The 23354-nt window shown below is 34.8% G+C and overlaps 1 protein-coding gene across 5 annotated transcripts in view; it reads left to right on the top strand.

The window, feature by feature from the left end:
• The window catches only part of LOC124359021, a 197808-nt gene extending 177808 nt beyond the window's left edge, over nucleotides 1-20000 (top strand). For 4 of the 5 annotated variants that reach the window (XM_046811367.1, XM_046811366.1, XM_046811365.1 and 1 more), the window contains 4 exons: nucleotides 240-311; nucleotides 5318-5445; nucleotides 13603-13766; nucleotides 19750-20000. In XM_046811367.1, coding sequence (XP_046667323.1) covers nucleotides 240-311; nucleotides 5318-5445; nucleotides 13603-13766; nucleotides 19750-19836 — 451 coding nt within the window. In that variant the 3' untranslated portion in view covers nucleotides 19837-20000. The remainder of the gene's footprint in view (nucleotides 1-239; nucleotides 312-5317; nucleotides 5446-13602; nucleotides 13767-19749) is intronic. The other variant, XM_046811368.1, reaches the window with a different exon arrangement.
• Nucleotides 20001-23354: the final 3354 nt, after the last annotated feature.

Here is a 23354-nt window from a genome sequence, read left to right as displayed (position 1 = left end):
ATAATCATCGTACAAATAGGAAAGTTGATGTTAACTGTGGCTCACTCTTTCTTTTTTCACCTGATAAGACAAAGTCAATATTATTGGTGAAACTTCTGTGTATTTTGTTACTTATTATTAGGTATAATCTTTCCACTGCTGCATTGTGATGATTCATGCTTATGCTAGTTCCACATCAGATATTTCTAACAAATTGTTTTAATATTTGTTCTTATTTTAATCAATATTGTGGTTTTTAGGCCAGAAGTAAAGACAAAAAACAAAAAGAAATTGCTGGACAAATTGCAAATGAAGTTCCCAACTACACCTCTGTAAGTATAGTTTTTAATCTTTTTTGTTATTTTTATTATACTAGATATATTTAAATATATACAGGAGATTAACTAACATGTTGGAAGTTGTTATTAACTATTTTAGTGCTGAGCTAGTTTTTTCTTTTCATATTAGTCAAAAGTGCCTTGCTATCTCCAGCATTTTCTGTAAGATTGAAAAAAAAATTGGACATGTGTTATTCATTCTTTTATTTAACCTGTTGACGAGTACCATGAAACATACCCAAATGAGTGCGCACAGCATTTGCCGTTTGGTCCCATATGAGGGAGCATGGTATTTCCGTTGCAGACTAATGACTGTCAGTTCGTTCTCACTGACTTACTGTGACGTCTAGCGGAGATTTTTGGAACTTTTCAGTTGTTCCTAATAGTGTTGCTGTACAGTCTTGCTAGTTCTCACCTGGTGATAACTTTTAAAACTATTTTACGTTTTCATTCGGGTTAAGAACTTTGGCGTGCTTTTAGCCTGCGTGTTATAGGTTACTGTACAATCACCACCATTGCGCTATTCGTAAGAGTAAATGTTACTTGTTTTTGTAAATACTGTGTTCGTCTAAAGTTGTATCATGGAATTTATTGACAGAAGTGATGAAATTAGATGTGAACTGTATAGAGACATAAGTGAAGGTGATGTGTTGGAGTCGGATGAAGAGTATACTGACAGTAACTCTGACCATGAAGCTACAGATTTATTTGAGAACGTTTCACCTTCTACTGCAAACTTAACCGTAAGTACACAAGGCCAATTTGACAATCATAACGATGATAGCCTTCCTGCGAGCCCTTTACAAACTGACCAGTCACAGCCATGCCCTATTTGTAAATTGGAGCATAATGGCGAATATCAGCCCTGAAATTTGCAATTTGACTCTTCAAAATCAGGAATTATTTCAAATGAGATTTTAGGCAGTGAATGGAAAGAGGTTGACACTTTCTATGGATTTTTTTATTATGATCTGGTGAATCATATTGCTACAGAAACTAATAAGTTCTACAAAGAATCTGTTATTGATGTCCGTTCTCAGTTTTCTGAGCTAAACCAGTAGGTTGACACAACAACTGATGAACTATTTTGTTTTATTGCACCTTCACTGCTTATGCCTCACACGAAAAAAAATTGTCTAAAACAGTACTGGTCTACAGATCCACCATAGAAACACCAATTTTCTCTAAAATATTTTCCCAGGACAGATATCTAAATTTAAGGAGAATGCTCCATTTTGACGACAACGGTCACAATACGGGTGGTGACAAGCTGTATAAAATTCGGACATTGATCGAAATATTGAGAAAGAGATTTTCATCTGTACTAAATCCCTTTCAAAATTTAGTTGTAGATGAAAGCTTAATGTTGTGTAAGGGCAGACTGTCTTTCCGGCAATACCTTCCCAACAAAAGAAAGAGATTTGCGATAAAATTGTTTGTGCTCTGTGACTGTGAAACTGGTATGGTGGGTGTTAGATTTTACTAATGTTGATATTAATCAAACAAATGAGAGTGGGTTGTCTTCAAGGGTAATTAGGACTCTAATACAACCATACCTGGGTAAAAGTCATGTACAGGGTCTGTATAATAAGTAACCGGACTGACTTCAGGAAATTTTTTATTGGCAAAATATGTAAAATTTTTCTTTAGAAATCTTCAAAGTAGTCCCCATTGGAGTCGATAACACGCTGATACCGTATTTTCCAATCCCTGAACGCTCCCTGGAAGTCGGCAACCTCGGTGTTGTCTAGAGCCCTCGTCGTAGCACGTTGAACGTTTTCCAGAGTCCTGAACCGCGTCCCCTTAAGGTGTCTCTTGATCTTGGGGAACAGAAAGAAGTTCGGTGGTGCCATATCCGGGCTGTAAGGAGGCTGTGGCAACGTTGCCCTCGACTGTTTTGCCAACTGTTCGGTGACGAGCGGGCAGGTGTGCGACGGTGCATTGTCGTGATGGAGAATCCACGAATCGGCAATCTCCAGACGGACTCGGTGAACCCGGGCGGTTAGTCGACGGAGCACCTCTCTGTAGTACTGGCCGTTTACAGTTTGACCGGGTGGCACAAACTCTTTGTGAACTATGCCTTTCACGTCAAAGAAATCAATGAGCATCGACTTCACCTTCGATTTGCTCAAGCGCGCTTTTTCCGGTCGTGGTGACGCCGGTGTGTGCCACTCCGAACTCTGCCGCTTCGTCTCAGGATCGTATTCAAAAACCCACGTCTCGTCTCCTGTAATAACGTGGTTGAAAAACTCTGGTTCGGTTTGCAGTCGATCAAGGATTTCTGAAGCAACAGCATCACGACGCTTCTTTTGTTCATCAGTCAGGTGTTTGGGTACCAGCTTCGCGCAGATCTTCCTCATGCCCAGATCGTTCTTAATAATGTTTTGAACGGTCATCTTATCAATTCCGACCTCATCTGCGATAGCCCGAATGCTCAGACGACGATCACTGTTCAACACATCACGCACTTTTTGCACATTTGTGTCCGTGTGACTCATTGATGGAGGACCGACGCGCTGTTTGTCATGAACGTCATCGCGGCCCTCCCGGAAATTTTTGTGCCACTGAAACACCTGAGTTCTGGACAGAGCATCCTCACCGTAAGCCTCTTGAATCATTTGAAGAGTTTCCGTGGCCGTTTTCTTGAGTTTGACCCAAAATTTAATGCTAAAACGTTGCTCGATCGTACTCTCCATTTTCACTCCGACGGGGTAACTGAACATGCACTCCGCTCTCGCTCGATACTAACTCTCCAAGCGCTTGGAGGCAACTGCTGCAGCCCGGTTCCCTTTCACTAGACCCCCCACCACCACTACAGCACCAGATACCGGTTAGCAGACGCTTTGACGGAGCGGGGCAGGCTCAGTCCGGTTACTTATTATACAGACCCTGTATTATACATGGATAATTGGTACTCAAGCCCCGATTTGTTTCCATTTAACGATACGACAAGAAAAACCATCAAGTGGTACACTAAAGTGTTTTACCATTTACTGGACATCTGTGTTTTGAACTCTTTTTTCATGTTCAAGGAATACCAGAAGAAAAAACCCTTCTGTAAGATTGCATATAATGGACTTTAGGCTAAATCTGATCCGACAACTATTAGAAAATCATTTCACGGCAAGAAACAACGGAAAGAACGTGACACACCCGATCGGAGGTGGGACACAAGACCCGCTACGCCTCCAAGGTCGCCATTTTATAAGGCCACTCTCCCAGAATGACACAAAGAATCGTAAACTACTCAGGCAGTGCTATGTGTGCAAATAAACCACTCGAACTGGACAAAGAAAAATAGAAACCCGCTATGAATGTTCAACATGTGAGGTCGCCCTTTGTATATATCCTTGTTTTGAGCAGTATCACACACTAGTAAAGTTTTAAAACGAAATTATTGCTTTTAACAATCTACAATGTATTTTTATACATTTAAACTGTAGTAAACAAGATTATTAACATTTAAAAGTTTTTTTTATTTTACTCCCTAAAAGTCTGTCACTGGTCAATGAGGCACTCAGTATGGACCGTCATAGTGGCACAGCAAATGCCGTGCGCACTCGTCAACAGGTTAAAAGTAATATGATTATACATATTATTTGTATGGGTGCTTCAGTGTGGTTTCATGTAAGTCATGTCCAGTACCACGTTGGAGTGGTTTCGTGTTGTATAACATTGTTTGTTATATTCAGCTGGTTTTTTTTAACCAAACAGATTATTTATATCAGTTGATTATTTCAAAATTATAGAAACCTATGTTAGTTGCTATTTAAAATGTTCAGGTTTGGATTTTTCTGTATATAGTGAATACCACACTTTCAGTGAGTACAAGTGTAAAATATTGTGCTACAAATGTCATAATTATGTATGTCTGGTAGCCCTAACTCAGTAATGAAAACATATACATTATAAGACAACATTATGTTATTGATTGTGTGTTTAAATTTAGACACTTTTTTGTTTTAAATACTTTAAAAAGAAACCTTGTTAGAATATCAAATATCAATAATCAGGTAGTCAACTAACAATCTCAGTGACCTACTCCCACAGTTTAGTATTAGCGGTCTTGCAAAAGCAGCAAATATCAATAACGAGGTAGTTGACTTACAATCTCAGTGACCTACTCCCACAGTTTAGTATTAGCGGTCTTGCAAAAGCAGCAAATATCAATAACGAGGTAGTTGACTTACAATCTCAGTAACCAACTCCCACAGTTGAGTATTAGCGGTCTTGCAAAAGCAGCAAATATCAATAACGAGGTAGTTGACTTACAATCTCAGTAACCAACTCCCACAGTTGAGTATTAGCGGTCTTGCAAAAGCAGCAAATATCAATAACGAGGTAGTTGACTTACAATCTCAGTAACCAACTCCCACAGTTGGAGTATTAGCGGTCTTCTAAGAATGGCAAATATCAATAACGAGGTAGTTGACTTACAATTTCAGTAACCAACTCCCACAGTTGAGTATTAGCGGTCTTGCAAAAGCAGCAAATATCAATAACGAGGTAGTTGACTTACAATCTCAGTAACCAACTCCCACAGTTGAGTATTAGCGGTCTTGCAAAAGCAGCAAATATCAATAACGAGGTAGTTGACTTACAATCTCAGTAACCAACTCCCACAGTTGAGTATTAGCGGTCTTGCAAAAGCAGCAAATATCAATAACGAGGTAGTTGACTTACAATCTCAGTAACCAACTCCCACAGTTGAGTATTAGCGGTCTTGCAAAAGCAGCAAATATCAATAACGAGGTAGTTGACTTACAATCTCAGTGAGCAACTCCCGCAGCTGGGTATTGGCAGTTTTATAAATTATTTACCTATATGGTAATTCAGTAAGCAGTGCCTTTTGAGACATGGTATAGTACAAGACAGTTTCAGTTCTAAAGAGGTTTAATCCTGTACTCTCTCTTAACCTGGACCTTGTTACAATCTGACCTCCTACTTATGTGCTTATGTGTTTCAACAAGCTTGTTGTACATGTATTTTCTTTTGTGCAGGAAAGAACTGGATGATATCGTCAAACAAGTGCGAGAAAAAAACAATGGCTCTCTCTCTGGTCTACCTTTTGATGAGATCGAGACGAGAGTCGAAAGGTTGCTTACCATGAGACATTTTCAGAAAACATGTAAGTTGAATAAAGACTTATTTGCAAAAATCTTTTTCTTATTTAAAAAAAGTCAATTATACTTTGATTCCAGATAAAATTCTGCATATTGAAATCATGACATATAGAATTCTTTTTCATATCTTCATGTTTTATGATCTCTCCAGAGTTTAAAACATCAGTCAAAAAGTTGATACAGTTAGTTAGCAGTCTTGAAGATATCAATCAAGTTTAAATATCCTTTATTCATATTGTAGACTGTAAAGAGCAATGCTTAACTATCAAATTATAATTAATATTTATAACAGTACAAAGTATTTTAGCAGCATATACCATTATAAAATGCTACTTAATGTTTCACTAGATGTACGATTTAGTTATGTATAAAACTCTTTAAACACTCTTCGATATTAAAAAAACCTCATTAGACAGAATAAAGGGGGTTACCAAGTAATTTTTGTTCAAGTACTTTTTGAATGTCAGTGTATCTTTAATTAGCTTTATTTCCTGTGGAAATTGCTCTAAAACATTTTTATATAAATAGGTTTTTAAATTCTTATTTCGATATTTCTAAATTCTCAGCATTATGTTTTATATTGTTGGACAAATTCCATTGATGCATTGTGTAAGTAGCAGGCTGCGTAATTGATAGGAAGTTTAGTATGGGCTCTGGGAAGCCACCAAAAGTAATGCATTGTTGCTAGAAAAATCACAGATTTTTTTGTGGTAAAAAAATTAGTTTATTGGTTTATTTCAGGTATTCTGTAATTGTTCTTGAATTGCTGACGATAACTAAAAATAATTAAAGGTATTGATAGAAGGGTTCATAAGTTCTCCAGTAGTAATAATAGAATCAGGAAATGCTCGCCATAATTGTATGCATGAGAGAGTGTGTTTGTTTTTTGCTCAGTTGCTAGATATGATAATGTTAACTAACCAGTATTACAGTGGAACCTCGATAAGTCGGATTAATTGGGACTGCAGCCAATCCGGGTTAGCCGGAGAATTAGGTAAAAATTAATAAAATACAGTATACTTACAGATAAACTCCATTATAATTGTAAAAACATCAAACATATGCACATTTAATTATTATTAATCCTTACAGTACATTTATAACTGTTCATTTCCTGGTAAAAAAACTCAGTCAGCTTTGGTTGTGCCAATGTCGTCTGCCGCTTGCGTGCTGTGCGATCCCGCAGTCTCTTCAACATGAGCAATTCAGCCGGCGATGTTTCTGCCTGCCGCTCGAAATAAACAATTAGTTCGTTTAGTTTGGTTACTGCATCTCCATGACTCATCACTGGATCTTCAATGTCCTCGTCTGCCTCCTCAACGTCTGATTCATTAGCATCAGGTAAAAACGACGCGATCACTTCCTCGTCAGTAAGTGGCTCATAGCCTCCGTTATTGTCTGCCCCTAACCACAGAGTAATGTCATTTTCATCGACTTCAGAACAGCCATCAATATTTTGGAACGTATCCAAAAGTTCTTGGGGCTGGACATTGTCTGGAGAGTCATTTTCCATATTACAGTTCCCCACTGGTTGAATTATATTTTCAGGCAAGTCGCATACACCCTTCCACAGTTTTTTCCAAGATTTAATTAAGCTGATTCTAGTCACTTGTTCCCAAGATTCTGCAATCATGTACATTACAGTTTTCACATTAAATGTTTTGAGAATCTCAACTACACCGTGTTCTCCTTCATTGTCAATGATTGTGCTTAGCATCTGTCTTCTGTAAACCTTCTTGATTTTCTCGAGAACCCCCTGGTCCATGGGCTGTAATAGCGCTGTTATATTAGGCGGCAAAAACTTGACGGTAATGTCCCCAATGACCAGCACATCTGCAGACGGATGTGAAGGAACATTATCAATTAGTAGGACAGCTTTAACTGGCAACCCACAGAAATATCTTTTAAATATTTCGTCACACCTGGCACAAAACAATCAAAAAACCAATTTTTAAAAGTGTTGCTGTCCATCCATGCACTTCTTTGAGACTTGTAGACAACTGGTAGAGAATCCCGATTTACGTTTTTCAGTACTCGCGGATTTTTCGCTTTTCCTATTAAGAGTAGAGGAAATTTATACTTCCCCGAAGCATTGCTGCAGGCCATTATTGTCAATCGGTCTTTGCTTTTTTTGTATCCCTTTGCGCCTTTTTCAGTTTTTGAGGCCAAAGTTTTGCTCTGCAACATTCTGTAAAACAGACCCATCTCATCGGCGTTATATATTAGATCTGCCGTTAAATTTTCTTCTTTAACAAAATCCAAAAACTTGTTTTTATAGTCATCAGCAGTGCTTTTGTCCCCAGATAGACTTTCTCCTGTGATAGATAGTTGGCGAATACCATGCCGTTTTTTCCACCTATCCAACCATCCTTGACTCGCAGTAAAATTTGGTTCACAATCAGGCAACTGTTTATTCAGCTTGATTGCCTTTTCTTGAATGATAGGCCCAGACACTGGCAAACCACGTTCCCTTTCCGCACAAAACCAAACATACAAAGCGTCGTCAAGAGTCTCATTTTTAGCTTTCTTAGCTTTGCATCGATTGCCCAAGATTTGCCTTTATCAATCCTACCTAATGCCTCTAGTCTCTTTTCCATTGTCACTACAACATTTTTACGTTTTGTTGCCATCGCGTAGATAAAAACAAACACATAACACAAATGAAGCACACTATCTGAAGCACGATTGCAGAACAGAAGCAAACAATACAGTACACTACACACACAACACGGGCAAAAGCGAGCGGAGCGAGGTAGGAACGGTACTGAGGGGCCACGCATGGCGGTAGCGTGGGAGAGGATTTGGGGAAATAAGCGTCTGTTATTGTTTCCGAGAATCCGGGACAATGATCGCCACTCGACCACCGTGTGCCATGAGTCACACACTCACTGTCGTACAGTCCCATCAAATACTGATGCAACATCGATTCACGGATACTATACCACTCAAAAATATTACGTTTTTACTATTGAAATGTTTGTCTGATTTTTTTATTTTTTTATTGAAAATCGGTCCGGGTTAGCCGGACTTCTGGGTTAACAGGGGCCGACTTATCAGGGTTGTACTGTATTTAGAAAATGAATAAGTTGTTTTGATGTGTTTAAATTGCATGTTGAAAACAAGACATTTAACAAAATTCTATGACTGGGAAGTAGTTGTCTTCTAATTCCACATACTTTGTATAGCACAGTTTCCACTACTCAGAGTGGAATAGATTGAAAAGGAGGCCTGAGGAATCTTAGTTTCCACTGTGTCAGCCTAACACATTTTATTGCAATCTGCACCCTTATTGAAGTTTGACTTAAAAACAAAACATAAGTTTACAAGGAGAAATTTGAGTGTTAAGGTGGGTTGTTGGACTTGAGAAGCTTGACATTAAGCCAAAAGAAATCTCTTTCAAAGTTTCCCCAAGATTTGAACAACATTGAGTAAAAATAAGTGTATTTATATTTTTTACTGATACAAAAATGTAATAAACAATGCAATATGTGACATTGCAGCTTATTATATAAAATAAAGTTAGTGGAAGTCTAGATTATGAATCCTTCTGAGAAGATAACCTTTTCAACGCTATAAGTTGTATCCCTCGATATATGTGCCATCTAGAGGCTAACGCTAGAAACACATGCTGTTAGCAGGGCCAGGTGGAGTGTCGAATAACTAGTGCAGCACATGCAGCTTAGAACTGTTAAACGGTGGAGCGGTGTTAACATACCAACGCACACTTACCATAGCTGCTCGCAGCAATCCTCCGACCGTCTACCTGTCTTGATTACGAGCATGGGTGCTCTACAGGCCTTAAAGCTGTCATTACTTACATGAGAGACTATTATCTGCACATACGATTCCACACAACCAAAATAATTTTGAAAATTGCTTCAACTTAACCCTTCCCACGCCATAGACGAATATATTAGAATGGCAGACTTTGACCAAAACGCCAAATACAGTTATATCCAATATTATAGATAATGTCTCTTGGAGAGTTTTTAGTTCACATGCCTTCTAAATGCCCGGTGCACGTTCCGTGTTCATCGCGGTTGCCGAGGAAATATTTATAAACGACCTTCACTCAACGGGACCGCCCTTTGTCTAACTCTGACAGCCTACTTGTCAGTTCTGCATCTCCTACAGAGCCATAACCAACAATATCTGTTGCGTCTCTTACTGCTTTCTCGGTTGTCACGAGCGTGCTCGCGGGCGTGTCTACTATGTAACTTATCAGTTGAATTACATTTTACAATGAAATTAAAATTTATTTGAAATAAACAGTTTTCTAAATAGATTTTTTTATCAATAAATGCTAATTTTAAGTAAAATGCCCTGTTTTATACTCTTTGGCTTTTACAATTTAGTTATAATAAAAATTAGCTTTGAACTTAGAGGAATAAAATTCTTTTACTTGTCTTGGTATTATAGAAAAGTTAATGGATTTATTAGAAGTGTGCGAAGAGTTAAAAACAATTTATCATTTAGAAACAAACCCTTGACGTCATTTTGCACACTTCAGGAATAAGATTTTATTTCTTTCAAATCACACATTAAAACGTGAACCATAAGAATTTTAAATGCCTTGGTGAACTTACCAGGCAGCTGTGTGAAAACTGCACCAATGAAGCTCTCATAAGAAACCGAGAGTGTGTTCAAGGATCTGAGAGTCTCACTTGTCCTAGTGATGAAACATTTCAGCTTGTGAACTTGGTTCTCTCTTTTTTTGAAAAACAATTTTTTTTTAATATTCATGTAGTCGGAATCAAAGAATGTTTAATACTTAAATCTAAACGATGGGTTCACAAGTAACACAACTCTTGGATGAAATGTAAGACTGGGTGTAACAGCCACAGCCTCTTGGTACTCAAGGGAATAGTTCATCCCAAACTATTAAAAACTCTTCTTGAGTTATCAAAGGACGTGTGGTAGCTAGTGGAAAACACATGGATTTTGGATTTTGTCAATGCAAATGTATAATGTGATTTGTAAAATTATATGCTTAATGTGATGTGTAACATTTTATATGTGTAATTTAATATTTAATCTGTATCTTTATATTTCTAATAAGAATTTAACTTAACTTGAGTGTAATTGGATATGATTACTATATTATTTTTTAGGTTTATGTATTATTGTCTAGGTGTATAGTGTAATAAATAAAATGTAATATTTCATATTTATAATCTACGTAAATGTGTAATAGGAATTCTGTTTTAATTTGGCTACTCTATAAAATTAACGTTTAAAATATAAAGTGATCGTAATTCTATTTATTTGCTTTCAGTTATTTGTTCTGTATGTATTAATAGTTTAGAACATTTTGACTAATTCCATAAATCCAAATCCATAAGAGTTCAACTTAATGTACTTAATCCATCAGCGGCCACAGTGTAATAATTGTGATATTGCGTAATTGGGCTTACACTTTACACACGCAGACTGTGGATTGCCGTTCGGCGACTGAGTGAGCTTTTCAATTCACGAGAATTTTGCATAAGCTGCTCAGAATATTGTTTTGGAGGCCTGAAACAGGCAACAGCTCGTAGCGAAAGGGCAGGTAGACAGGGCAGGTAGACAGGGCAGGTAGACAGAGCAGGTAGACAGGGCAGGTAGACAGAGCCGAGTAGTTCCGAATAACACAGATAAACCCCAAACATCTTTCTTATAGGGTCGTGAATTTTGTGGTTAGGGGAGGGAGTGGCTGTTAGGAGATGCAATGGATGTGACTCTGGTGGCAGGTACGCAAACCATGTAACACCGCGTACGCTACCTGTTCACATGCATCCCATAGGGATGATATATTTTCTCAGAAGAATTCATAATCAAGGGTGGAAGTCAGGTAAAGTACAGAGTTGATTGTAATACATGTTACTGGAGATAAGATACACGTTTAACAAAACGAAGTTGGCAATGAGTTCAACTCATAAAGGCCCCCTTTAAAGATTTATCTATTTATATTAAGTGAAAACACTATATTGCTCATCATTTACTATCATTAACAAATTTAGTAATAATACTATTATTCATTTCTGCCTTACAAAAAAATTCTTCTGTATTTTGTTATGTCATTAACTCCACATTACAGGGTTATCTTTATATTAGTATAATGAATAGTGAACTAAAACCCTTTTTTAAATTATTTTTTGTCATTTACGTGTTTTGGTATTGAACCATCATCAGTGTGTACATTAACCTCTAAATAAATAATAAACTACTAAATATACACATGTGGACCATTTAAACATATGTTAAATTTATATGACACAGTTGTGTTGATTAGTATTCTGTATTTTTTTTTTTTTTTTTCAAAAATTGGGTTTGTCTTATTTTTTTGCTATTTAAATTTTTAGGAGGATCTTTATTATAATTTAGATAGATATGTAATTTTTCTTTTGTGTTTAATTTTTCTCCTTTCCTTTCGATATCTAAAATTTCTATGTTTTTTTCAACATTTGTGTAGTTATGGTCAGTTTCTAATAAATGTTCAGTGAAATTTGATTTTATTGTAGACATGTTATTTGTTTTCAAAGCTTGTATATGTTCTTTTAATCTTTTATTACAATTTCTGCCAGTTTGTCCGATATAATAGTTTTCATAGACTCTACAGTTAATTTTGTATACGCCAGATTGTTTGTATAATTCTAGTTTTTCATCATTTTGGTTCTCTTTGTTTTTAATAAGTTTAAATGTATTATTTCTTGTTTGGTAACTGATGTAAAATTTAAAATGTTGAAAGGTTTTTCGAAGAACTTTGTGTAATTTAGTATTGAAAGATACACATATATATTTCTGAATTTCTTTTTTATTAAGATCAGATTGTATTGTGTTGGTTTTATTGCTTTTTCTTGTTTTCTTAATCATTTTGTTTACAATATGGGGTTGATATCCATTTTTGACAGCTAGATATTTTATTATTCTGATTTCTTTAGTTTTATTCTCATCACTCGTTGGTATATTTATTCTGTTTATCGTTGAGTGAAATGCGCTAATTTGTGTTTCCAAGGATGGTTAGAGGATGATGGAATAATTAGAAGATCTGTTTGGGTTGTTTTTATATAAATTTAAAATGAGTGATTTATATTGAGATTAGAAATGCAAATCGCGCCTGTGCAGAATTGCAATCTCAAGGTCAACCCAATAACAATATAAAAACTGAAACTTTTTTACATTATAATGTTCATTTCACTAAAATCGTTTCATTAATACTTTTAAATTATAAATTAAAAAATCAGATCCACCTTTTTTGTTGAGTTTGTATATACCCCTCTGCAACGTATCTATTTGCATACTACCCAGAAAATTATATAATATGTGAAAAATTCAAGATATCTGAAGATTGTAAAACCATAAAAAACCTGTCAAGAGAGAAGTAATGTTGCAATATACATTTGTGTACCTCTGATGCTCTTTTCCCTTTACTACACATACTGAAAGTAGAAACTTGTATTAAATAACGCAACTAAGATAGTAGTACAATAGAGGCCAATTAATAAAATAAGTACTTACATCCAGCTTTATGAAGAAATTATTTAAATTTTACCACTAGACAATAAAGTAACACAGAAATGTTTAGTTAATAAAGAAAAAGCTGTGAATTCTTATTTTATTGTCACATTTTTTACTTCCTAAAAATATAACCAGAACAGTTCACCATTGTCTTTGAATGAACAAGGCACATTTAAAAGAAGCTGAAAGAAATCAATTGACTTACAGCGCTATTAAACATTAGAAAGAAGACATTAAATTAACTAATAAAACAATTGAAATATTTAAAACTATATTATTTACACTGGAATAAAAAAAACAAAGAAGAACATATAGTCATTCAAAATTCATTGAAGATGTGCACTCTGTAAGAGGGTCAAATTATGAAGAAATGATCGAATTATTACAAAATGGTTTTGTTAACTATTACACAAAGTATTTGCAAATAAAATAGTACTAGACAAGTAAAGAATAACTTGTATAAATAATTCGTAATGTATGAAATTTGGCAATTTACCAAGTCAACCTTATATTTTGTATTACTATCAGAGAAGGAGGTTAAGCATCAAAACCATTATAAATAATTAAATAAGCAAATCAAAAGTGAATAAGAGAGTTGTAAAATGAGATAGACGAGGCCTGATCATATTGACGATTCAGTATAAATTATGTGAACGTTGTTTCAGCAACAATGGGTCTTGTCAAGTTTTCGGAGTCCGCTTGGGGTACTGTGAAGCATCAAGACACAATAAACGTGAAAGACTTGCAATGTGAGAATTGCGTGATTTGTTTTGAAGTCTTGGGAAAAGAAAGAACAAAACTGGGTTGCAACCATGAGTTTGATACCAAGGTGAGTCCAGCCCCCTCGTCCCCGAGTCCCTTGTGCATGGCAGCACAACATTTTTAGGATTGGTTATAGATAAAAACTTAAGTTGGAATGGAATATGTGGACAATGTTTTAAATAACATTTCCAGTGGTTTATATGCACTGAGACGATTGGCTAAGGTTTGCAGTGAGAATCTCTAAAATCAGTTTATTATGCTCTCATAAATTCTCACATTGCTTACGCTATAGCTATTTATTGAGCTACCACATCACATAATTTAGACAAAATTCTAGTTAAACAAAAGCAAGCTATTGGAATTATAAAAAAATTAAAGAGAAGAGATTCAGTTAATCGTGTTTTTAGGGCTTATGTTAGTTAATATTTGATAATTTTTTATTAACTATAATGTTCTTGATGTGACTCTATTCATTGTACATTCTGTGCATTTGTTTTATGAATAAAGAATTTCTTAATCTGAGTCTGAATCTCATATCAATTATCATAAGTAGCACTTTTATTCTCAAACTTTGGCTCTCGTACTATTTTATATTCTGATTGCTCAAATAACAACAGTTAATAATATATTGTTCTTAAATATAGGTAATAACAGTATAAATTGAAGACATTCAAAGTATTATTAATTTATAAAAATTAATCACTTACCACAGTTTGTTAAAATGTACTAATTCAAATGTTACCTTGAATTAAATTTCAATTCATGGTAGAACTGAGTGAATATGTTTTACTACGGGGCATATTTGGAAAGTAAAGATATAAAGCATGGTAAAAATTAGTTAATATTATATAAACAATGTAAAAGTATGTGAAGTAATAGTTTTCCATACAATTTCTGCAAAGTTTGATAAATGTTGTGTATCTGGGACTGTTTTTTTATAAATTCTGAAGTAAAAGAATATCACATAGCTAAGTGTTAATAGGCTTTTCTATTTCATTGGAAGAAGAGGAGGATGAGGTCTTCCCAACAAAATTCAGTTTCATTCAAGTGAGCAAGTGACAATTACTATGTTTAAGGTAGATGGGGAAATTTTCCAAATTGATCCATTGATTTGTATCAGGAAACCAGGAATTTAATGGACAGGGGAAAAACCGAGAACTTTCCTGTTGTGTAGTTCGTGAAATTGAATGAAGATCAACATTCAAAGGCCGTTTTTTTTTTCTTTCCTTCTCGGATCTCATGCCATGACAGATGATGTGGCAGGTCCGCAGTAGTCGATCCCGCATCTTGCCATGGACTTGTTGAGAGATTTCTACAAATATTGCCAAATAGCTTTGGTTTTGACATTTCTTGGATTGATCCTTAAATTTGACATTCGGCCATCTTTAAACTTTTGACACGATTCACATACACTCATGTTTTCTCCGTAAACACGGTACATTTTCCGACAGATTTCTGCTGCACCGTTCCCTTCTTAATGCAGGGAAACAAATAACACTCCTCAGTTTACATTTGGCAGGAGAATCAACAGAAGCGGCCATGTTTATGCAACTGCAGGTCAGCACAAACTAACTGTTTGGACTCGGCAATGACAAATGTTGTAGCGGGGAAGATGCGCAATCGACTACAGCACACACCGCGGACCTGCCACGTGTCTTGGCTGTCCAAGTTATGAGATCAGAGGTTGAGAAAAATCACCAATCCTCGTATGTTCGCGATCCCCATCTGACACCAGTTGCCTCCACTAGTGTAGTGGAGTTTATCTTGGTTAGTTTTACCTCCCAAACATGTAACGATCCATAGAACAATTGAAGTCGGCCCACCGATCGCCTCAGACCTCGGCCACTATACAAATGCTCGGTAGTTGTAGCCATAGTACTAACGGTGTTTAAGTGCTGTTCAGTTACTGAAATGGATCTCTGAACGAAGTTGTCCAACTCTCATTCTGGAGTGAACACAGCATTTTGATAAAGACGTTTTTTAGATACATTGCACAGGTCTAAAATGTAGAGTTTTCAGTTCCTATAACAGGCTTAGAGTTCGGTTTAGTGAATATTATCATCTGCCTGACGGTTTGATAAGAGATGACATCCAGCTTTTTGAGTACACCATAATGTCAGTTGGTTTTTCAACAAATGTTTTGGAGAATAAATAGTGCATTTGCTACAAGTAAAGCAGACAGTAATGACAGAATGAGCTGAGGGCTGAGCGGCAGGAGAAAACTGTAATGTCTGGAATTGGTAGCGGATCAGTGGCACAGTCATTCAGATATGACACAGCCAGTTTTGTATCTTACCACTTGTATCGCGAGCGAGACCTCGCGATCATTCAAGTAATTGGTCTATGAATGATTGCTCGCCACACACACTTTCCTGTAGGTTGTTCTGGGTGGTCTTTAAACAGGTTAAATAAAACAAGTGATGTTACTTTTTGATATCATATTCACGTCCTTTAAGCCGTTGGTCCCCAGGTTAAGTGTTAGAGAGGGCTTCTGACTTCGCCTGGTAAAATAAGACATCTTTACTTTACATCCGAACCTCAACTGAACTAGCTGCGTTTATATGGTCAAAAAGTTGTTCCAAGTTTTATGTCAGACAGTAATAATTGCTAGTTTAAACGAGCGCAAGAGTTCTCACGACCGGTGTTAGATGGTTGTTTGCAAGAACTGGAGAGAAGTGTCGGCCGTTATAAACATTGCCAAGACACTTTCGTATGTGAACAGACTTCGTATTGACTCCTGCAACAACCAGCGATACACACCCACGCAAGTACTTGCGACAGTTGTTGAACCAATTCTCTTGCAATTTTACTTGTAAGTCAAAACACAGCTTAATATTGTCATCAGTCTGCAGACAGCCAGCTGGCCAAATTTCCCACACATCAGTTTTCGTCATCACAGTGGCATTGGCTGGATGATGGCTGTTAGAAATCCCATAAGTTTTCCGAGCAACTGTTCCTCTGAACAACTTCCCACACATCAGTTTTCGTCATCACAGTGGCATTGGCTGGATGATGGCTGTTAGAAATCCCATAAGTTTTCTGAGCAACTGTTCCTCTGAACAACTTCCCCCACATGTTTTCCCCCCACAAGCGGTCGGACAGTATTTGAACTGTTCAAACCAAATAGTCTAACATATATAAATTACGTTACATTTTCAACTATTGATGTGTGTGTGGGAGCTGAATTTCGAAGCTCCAAATAAGTATTTGTGGACGACAGCTGATGGGCAGTACACAAATTACCGATTGCCAACACATCTTTTACTCTCTGTATTAACAAATTTTAACCAAATTAACAAATTACTGTAGTTTAACAAATAATACTTTCACTATAATTTGTATTTCTATAATCATTTTCACCCATCTTCACGAGTCTGATGCGTCTATTCCTGGACAGCAACTGATCGGCAGTATGTAAAATACTGATTGTTAAAAAGTGTTTTTGTGTTTAAAAACTATTTTAGAAACATATAGTAACAAAATAACGTGATTTATAAAGAGTATTTTAATTGAAGTTCACCTTTTCTGTCTGTATTTTTCAGTGCCTGCGTGTTTGCTGGTTCTATGCACAGATGTTTGCTACTCTGCGGTAGATAGACGATCGCTTATTTTATTTTATCTATGTCATACTTTGTGTAGTTGTACATAAATAGATTCTCTATAAATATATGTTCATACAGAATATATTCCGGAGGGTCATTTTGTAAGCTACCATTTCTATTACTCAAAATATTTTCATTACCCTGAATTTCTTTGAAGTAGCTTTAAGTAAGTTCATAGCTTCGTTTTTTCCAAAAGGATAATACTGTATTGTTACTTTTTTGGAGGGTAATACAAGTTTCATTAAATTTGGATTGATCAATTTATAATTTACTTGGTATTGACTTTATCTTTATCTTCTAAGAATTAAATTCTCTACGATTTTTGTTCATGGATGTTATACGTTTGTTAGCCATTTAATGAAATTATAGCACCTGTAAAAACGGGTTTTTGACAGTTTTTTTTTATCTAGTTATTTTATAAACTAAGGAATTACAGTTCTGAGAGCTAGTTTATTCCATTTTTTTAGGTCAAATTTCTTATAAAATGATCAAATGTCTGTCTTTATTACCATTCTAATGGTTTCATTTAATCCTCAAAGTGGAAATCTGTGTGAAATCTTTTGATAGCCTTATCTTGTTAACAAAGCATGTCCAAACATATGTTTATATAAACTTTTTGTCTCATTTTTAGGTCTACAATCACATGTTAAAATGTTTTCCTTTCCTCCCGGACCACAGTGTATAGGTTGTTTATAATGAGTAAATTGTAACTGAAGTTTTTCATAACAAGTATATAAAAATAAATAAATTCTGTAAATATTTTCATAAATATTTGTATATAAAAATGTGAAATTCATACTATAGCCTGTAAAGGGAAAACTGATACATTGTATTTATAAACCCTTATTTATTTACAATAAATGAACTGGAGTTGTATAGTAAAATTGTTTTGTTTACAAAATATTGTATATAAAATACACCCAAACTATGTTGTTGTTAGTAAAATTATAAAAATTAAACACTCAGAATTATGTTTTTTTTTTTATAAATCAGATCATCATTAACATACATGTCCTAATTACTTTCACTTTGGTTATATTTTCGTCCACTGTATCAAAATCGATCGCAGTCTAGAATGATGTATTCATAATATTACTTACAAATTCATCAAAATTTGTATCGTCTGGATTAGCCATTACAACAAACAATTACACTACAACTCAGTAAAACAAACTAAAACACCTTTAGAATATAGAATAACAACAGTTTCCTTCAAACCAAACGAAAACTGTTAACCAACACACACAGGATTTAGGAGCTGAATAAAATTACCACGTCTATAGGCGCATACGTATCACGGACCATATATGAAATGGCAGCTGTTACTTTCTAGCCGATTGTCGATCATTAAACGTATCCACAACGATGACATAGTGCTTTTAAACAAATCAAGTAATATTTAACTTAAGGGTTGATCTGTTTTAAAAGTATTTTTATTTGCAGAATAAAAATATAATCCGTCCCAATTAGGTGTCTAGTATCAACAGAATATAAACTCATTTCCATATTTTGAGCTTCAAACGGTGTTCCATATCCTGAACGGTACTTTTTATGATGAGCTGCAAATAGAAAAATGTTAATTTAATTGCTTAATTGGCCGAGAGATTGCAGCACTCTCCAGTCACAAATGGGTAAGGATTAAATTTTATTTCTGTGCATATAGTGGCCTGACGAGCTGAACAGTGTAACGGCGAGGGCAACTAGGTTTGGCCCATGATAAATCAACGACCTGACCGACCTGAGGTAGAGAACAGCCATGGCCACCGTGGCCAGACGATATGAGAGACCAATCGTAAGAATTTAATGCCAATTACAAAGGGTTAAAAAATGAAATAATGTTGAATTGTAGATTTAATTGTAGTTTGTTAACTAGATACGTTTTTCTTTTCAGTTCGTGAATGGCTTAAGAGGAAGAGTGTATGTCCACTTTGCAACGAGTTCACCACTCAGTGATAGATGTCACAACAATGAAACAATGTTGAATTGTAGACTTACCTTAAGTTTGTTAACTAGATACGTTTTTCTTTTCAGTTCGTGAATGGCTTAAGAGGAAGAGTGTATGTCCACTTTGCAACGAGTTCACCACTCAGTGATAGATGTCACAACAATGAAACAATGTTGAATTGTAGACTTACCTTAAGTTTGTTAACTAGATACGTTTTTCTTTTCAGTTCGTGAATGGCTTAAGAGGAAGAGTGTATGTCCACTTTGCAACGAGTTCACCACTCAGTGATAGATGTCACAACAATGAAACAATGTTGAATTGTAGACTTACCTTAAGTTTGTTAACTAGATACGTTTTTCTTTTCAGTTCGTGAATGGCTTAAGAGGAAGAGTGTATGTCCACTTTGCAACGAGTTCACCACTCAGTGATAGATGTCACAACAATGAAACAATGTTGAATTGTAGACTTACCTTGAGTTTAACTAGATCCTTTTTTGTTTTCAGTGTATTCGTGATTGGCTGAAGAGGAAGAGTGTATGTCCACTTTGCAATGAGTTCACCACAATGCCAGACGAGTTTCCAGCACTTTAGATTTCTAATGATGTCGTCTTCACCACTCAGTGATAAATGTCACAAGAATGAAACATTGTTGTATTGTAGACTTACCTTAAATTTGTTAACTAGAAGTTTTTTGTTTTTCCATGAAGATATTTTAAATTGTATATGTCTTGTAATAAAAGTCTGTCAACTTTAAATAATGGTTTATATTATCAATTCATAATTCATGAACCAAGTGCATGTAGAGGTTAAGATATTAATCTAAAAGGTATTGACATGTCATTACATACACTCCTTGTTTGCGTATAAGTACACATCATAAGGCATCTTGCTCACATTTTGTGAATTTCTGTTAAAGCGATAAAAATTAGGTACACTTTCTAAAACATAAGTATATATTTGTATTAGTTCTTGTATTTAATACTGGAACTAAGAATTGATACAAAAATATACTTGTTTTAGAAAATTTACTTAATTTCTGTTATTTTTTAAGAATTAAAAATAACGTGTTTTTCTTTTTTTAAATACATATTCTCTGTAACATAATAACAGTCAAGTGTTTTGTTCACATTATGCTTCACAAGAAATTTGCAAATATAAAACTTCAATGTAAATAAATTGAAATATATATACACCTGATGTAGCCCTCCGTGTACTACTCTCTTACATATATGTTTTTTTTTTTTTTTTTTTTTTTCTGGGAGATCTACAGAGAGATTTACAGAACAAACAACTGATGTTTAAGAGGTTTGAAGTAACTGTTTTTTATTTTGTTTTGTTTGTCACAATGTGCTTCCAATCCTTCACAGTCATTAATAATCACTGGTTCACCAATTTTTTAAAACCACTATTAGTCATCACCATAATTGTACATCTTAATGGTGATTATGTATAATCATCACCCAGTGTACCATCGGTAACAGTCTCCAATACATACATACACTAAAATGATGAGATGTTCATTATAATTTCTATACATAAAACCATTATTTTATATATATAATTTCAATAAACATTGAATCACAAAAAGTACTTGCTCCGCCGGGAGTCGAACCCGGATCTCTCACTTGCCGGGTGAATGTGCTACCATTACACCACAGAGCACTCACTTTTTCCGATTCAATTATTTTGTATTTGGCCGTATCTGTCACGTATGCGTTTAAATAAGCAAACTAACATATGATCGGAAGACCAAATACCTGTCAAACTACTTTTATTTACATTAAATTGTATAAATGGCAATAGCCTTATTCAATTTCAATTAATTCAATTAAATTATTTAATTTAATTTTAATTAAATAAGGCTATTTTATATATATATATAAATATAAAACTAAACTGTAATATAAGTAACTAAACATATTGGAAAACAAACAAAATTACAAATTAAATAAATATCATAAATAATTGCCCATTAGTAAAACGCTCACACGCCTACTTGACCCTCCAACTGGTCATATGGTAACTTCTGTACTGGAAAGCCCATTTTGGCCGATTTGCTTTGATTGATTTTGTTTTCCTAAACTGTTATAAAATGTGCATGATTGATGCAAATGTACACTTACCATATATATTATTTGCCAATCTATGCAGAATTTGAGTATTAAACTGGGAAATGTATTAACACTCATAAAATAAAAGTATCATGCTAAAATTGTTGTCACTGAGCAATTTTAGTGCAAAACCACAAATATCGAGTTAACTGATGTGGACCAAACTTTTTTTGAAAAAAACCTAAGTAGTAAAATGTGTAGACTGTACCACCCAATAAGGAAATATAACTGTGTCAAAATATATAAGATATTGACAATAAGTACAAAAAAGTAGCAAATTTACAAAAAAATCCAATGGATTTTTAATGGGTCAATATAAGTTATTGCTTTACATGCCCCACAGTTATATTGTGGTAATCCCAAATGTAAGTTCTATTAGCTAAATGCAAATTTTTAAGTCTTAACAAAAAAATTAATAAATAAATGTTAAACTGCAAAAAATATAAAGTTTGGTACAAATTCAAAAACATTTTTGCAAAACTATATTTTGTCTAATAACAAGCAATTTATGCTTTGCGTTGATTTATAATGCATGTTGTAAATGTTTATTCTTACCTGAATAAAGGTCAAAATATTGAAGTAAAACAATCTAATATAGAAATATTTTGTGAAAAACGTACAATATGAAAAATCTTTCAAAAATTAACACAATATGTCCATTATTTACTATATTTACTTTTGTACTTTCGAAATACATTAGTTCTGCCCCAAAATAATATTTCCTTACAGTTTCATACTTATAAATATATACAGCTGTTTTTGCCTTTTTGCAACAACTTAATTTTTTTAGTGCCAAGCATATTGGGCTGGTCGCATCATAGAGTTAGTTGTGCCGTGTTTTCTGTCGAGCGCTGTAATGTAGCCGCTGGGTACGTTGCAGTGGCGCCGGGGCAACTTTACGAGTTATAACACACATAGATATAAATCGTTATCATTTTGCTAACTTTTATGATAAAATAAAAGTTTTGATATCATTTGTTGTTTTTAATACGAAAGCAATGCTATGTAATAGAATTTATTAAGAAATGTTGCTCTTCAAACATTGTATAATATGTCGTATTATAATTTAAACTCCATCCGTCGTTACTTAAACAATGGAAATATTTATAAAAGTCTGCCTTTGTAGCAATTTGTGAACAACATGTTAAAGTATTTACAATTAGTCTGAGTTGATATGTGACCTTTAGAAATAACTATTTAAAAACGGTGTGATGATCTTAAATTGTAATTTGATTAGGAAATAAGTTTCGAATTGACATTTTTATTTTAACATTACACTCTTAAATTTCAAATTAACTATTAAGATTAATATATATTTTGAGTAATCTTCAAAATAAATCAAGAAAAATAGATAGTTAAATTTGTTTTGCAAATCAGTAGATAAAATTGAAATGTGAACTATTACAGGTGAATTTGACTTAATTACAAAAGCTCAACTTTTGTATTTACCCATTCCCACTTACAGCAAATGATGATGTCTTTAGAACCACAACGTTAATGATGTTTGTATTTATCTTCCAATTATTTTTCATTCTGAACTCTTAGTATGTTTACTGACTTGCATACATTATCTACATTGCACAACACTGATATAGATCTCTCGAAAGTAGATTTGATTTTTAATACAAAATGGCAAAGTTGTGCGGCTTGTTCAAATCAGTAAAATTCGTATATAGAGCCTCTAGAGTGTTTGCTGTGCTACCCTATACAATGTACTCAAGTTCCGGTGTGACCGGCGTAACACCGAGTCATTTTTCTTATTTATTCTCTGTATTTACCACACTTGTAATTTCCGCTCACGGAGTAACATATCCATTTGTCGTGGTGGGGACGGAGGTGCCATGCTTCTTCTGCTGGACCATTCCTGGAATGGTAGGCACAAACTCCTCCACAACGATTGCGCTGACAGGTTACCGCTTGCAGGCCATCGCCATGAAGGTTATCAACCGCCTTCTCATCTCGATGATGAGCTTCTCGGCCCTGTTGTTTGCTCTCTTC

Source organism: Homalodisca vitripennis, chromosome 4, assembly GCF_021130785.1.
Source record: "Homalodisca vitripennis isolate AUS2020 chromosome 4, UT_GWSS_2.1, whole genome shotgun sequence".
Taxonomy (NCBI): domain Eukaryota; kingdom Metazoa; phylum Arthropoda; class Insecta; order Hemiptera; family Cicadellidae; genus Homalodisca; species Homalodisca vitripennis.
This window is presented reverse-complemented; position numbering and strand designations above follow the sequence as displayed.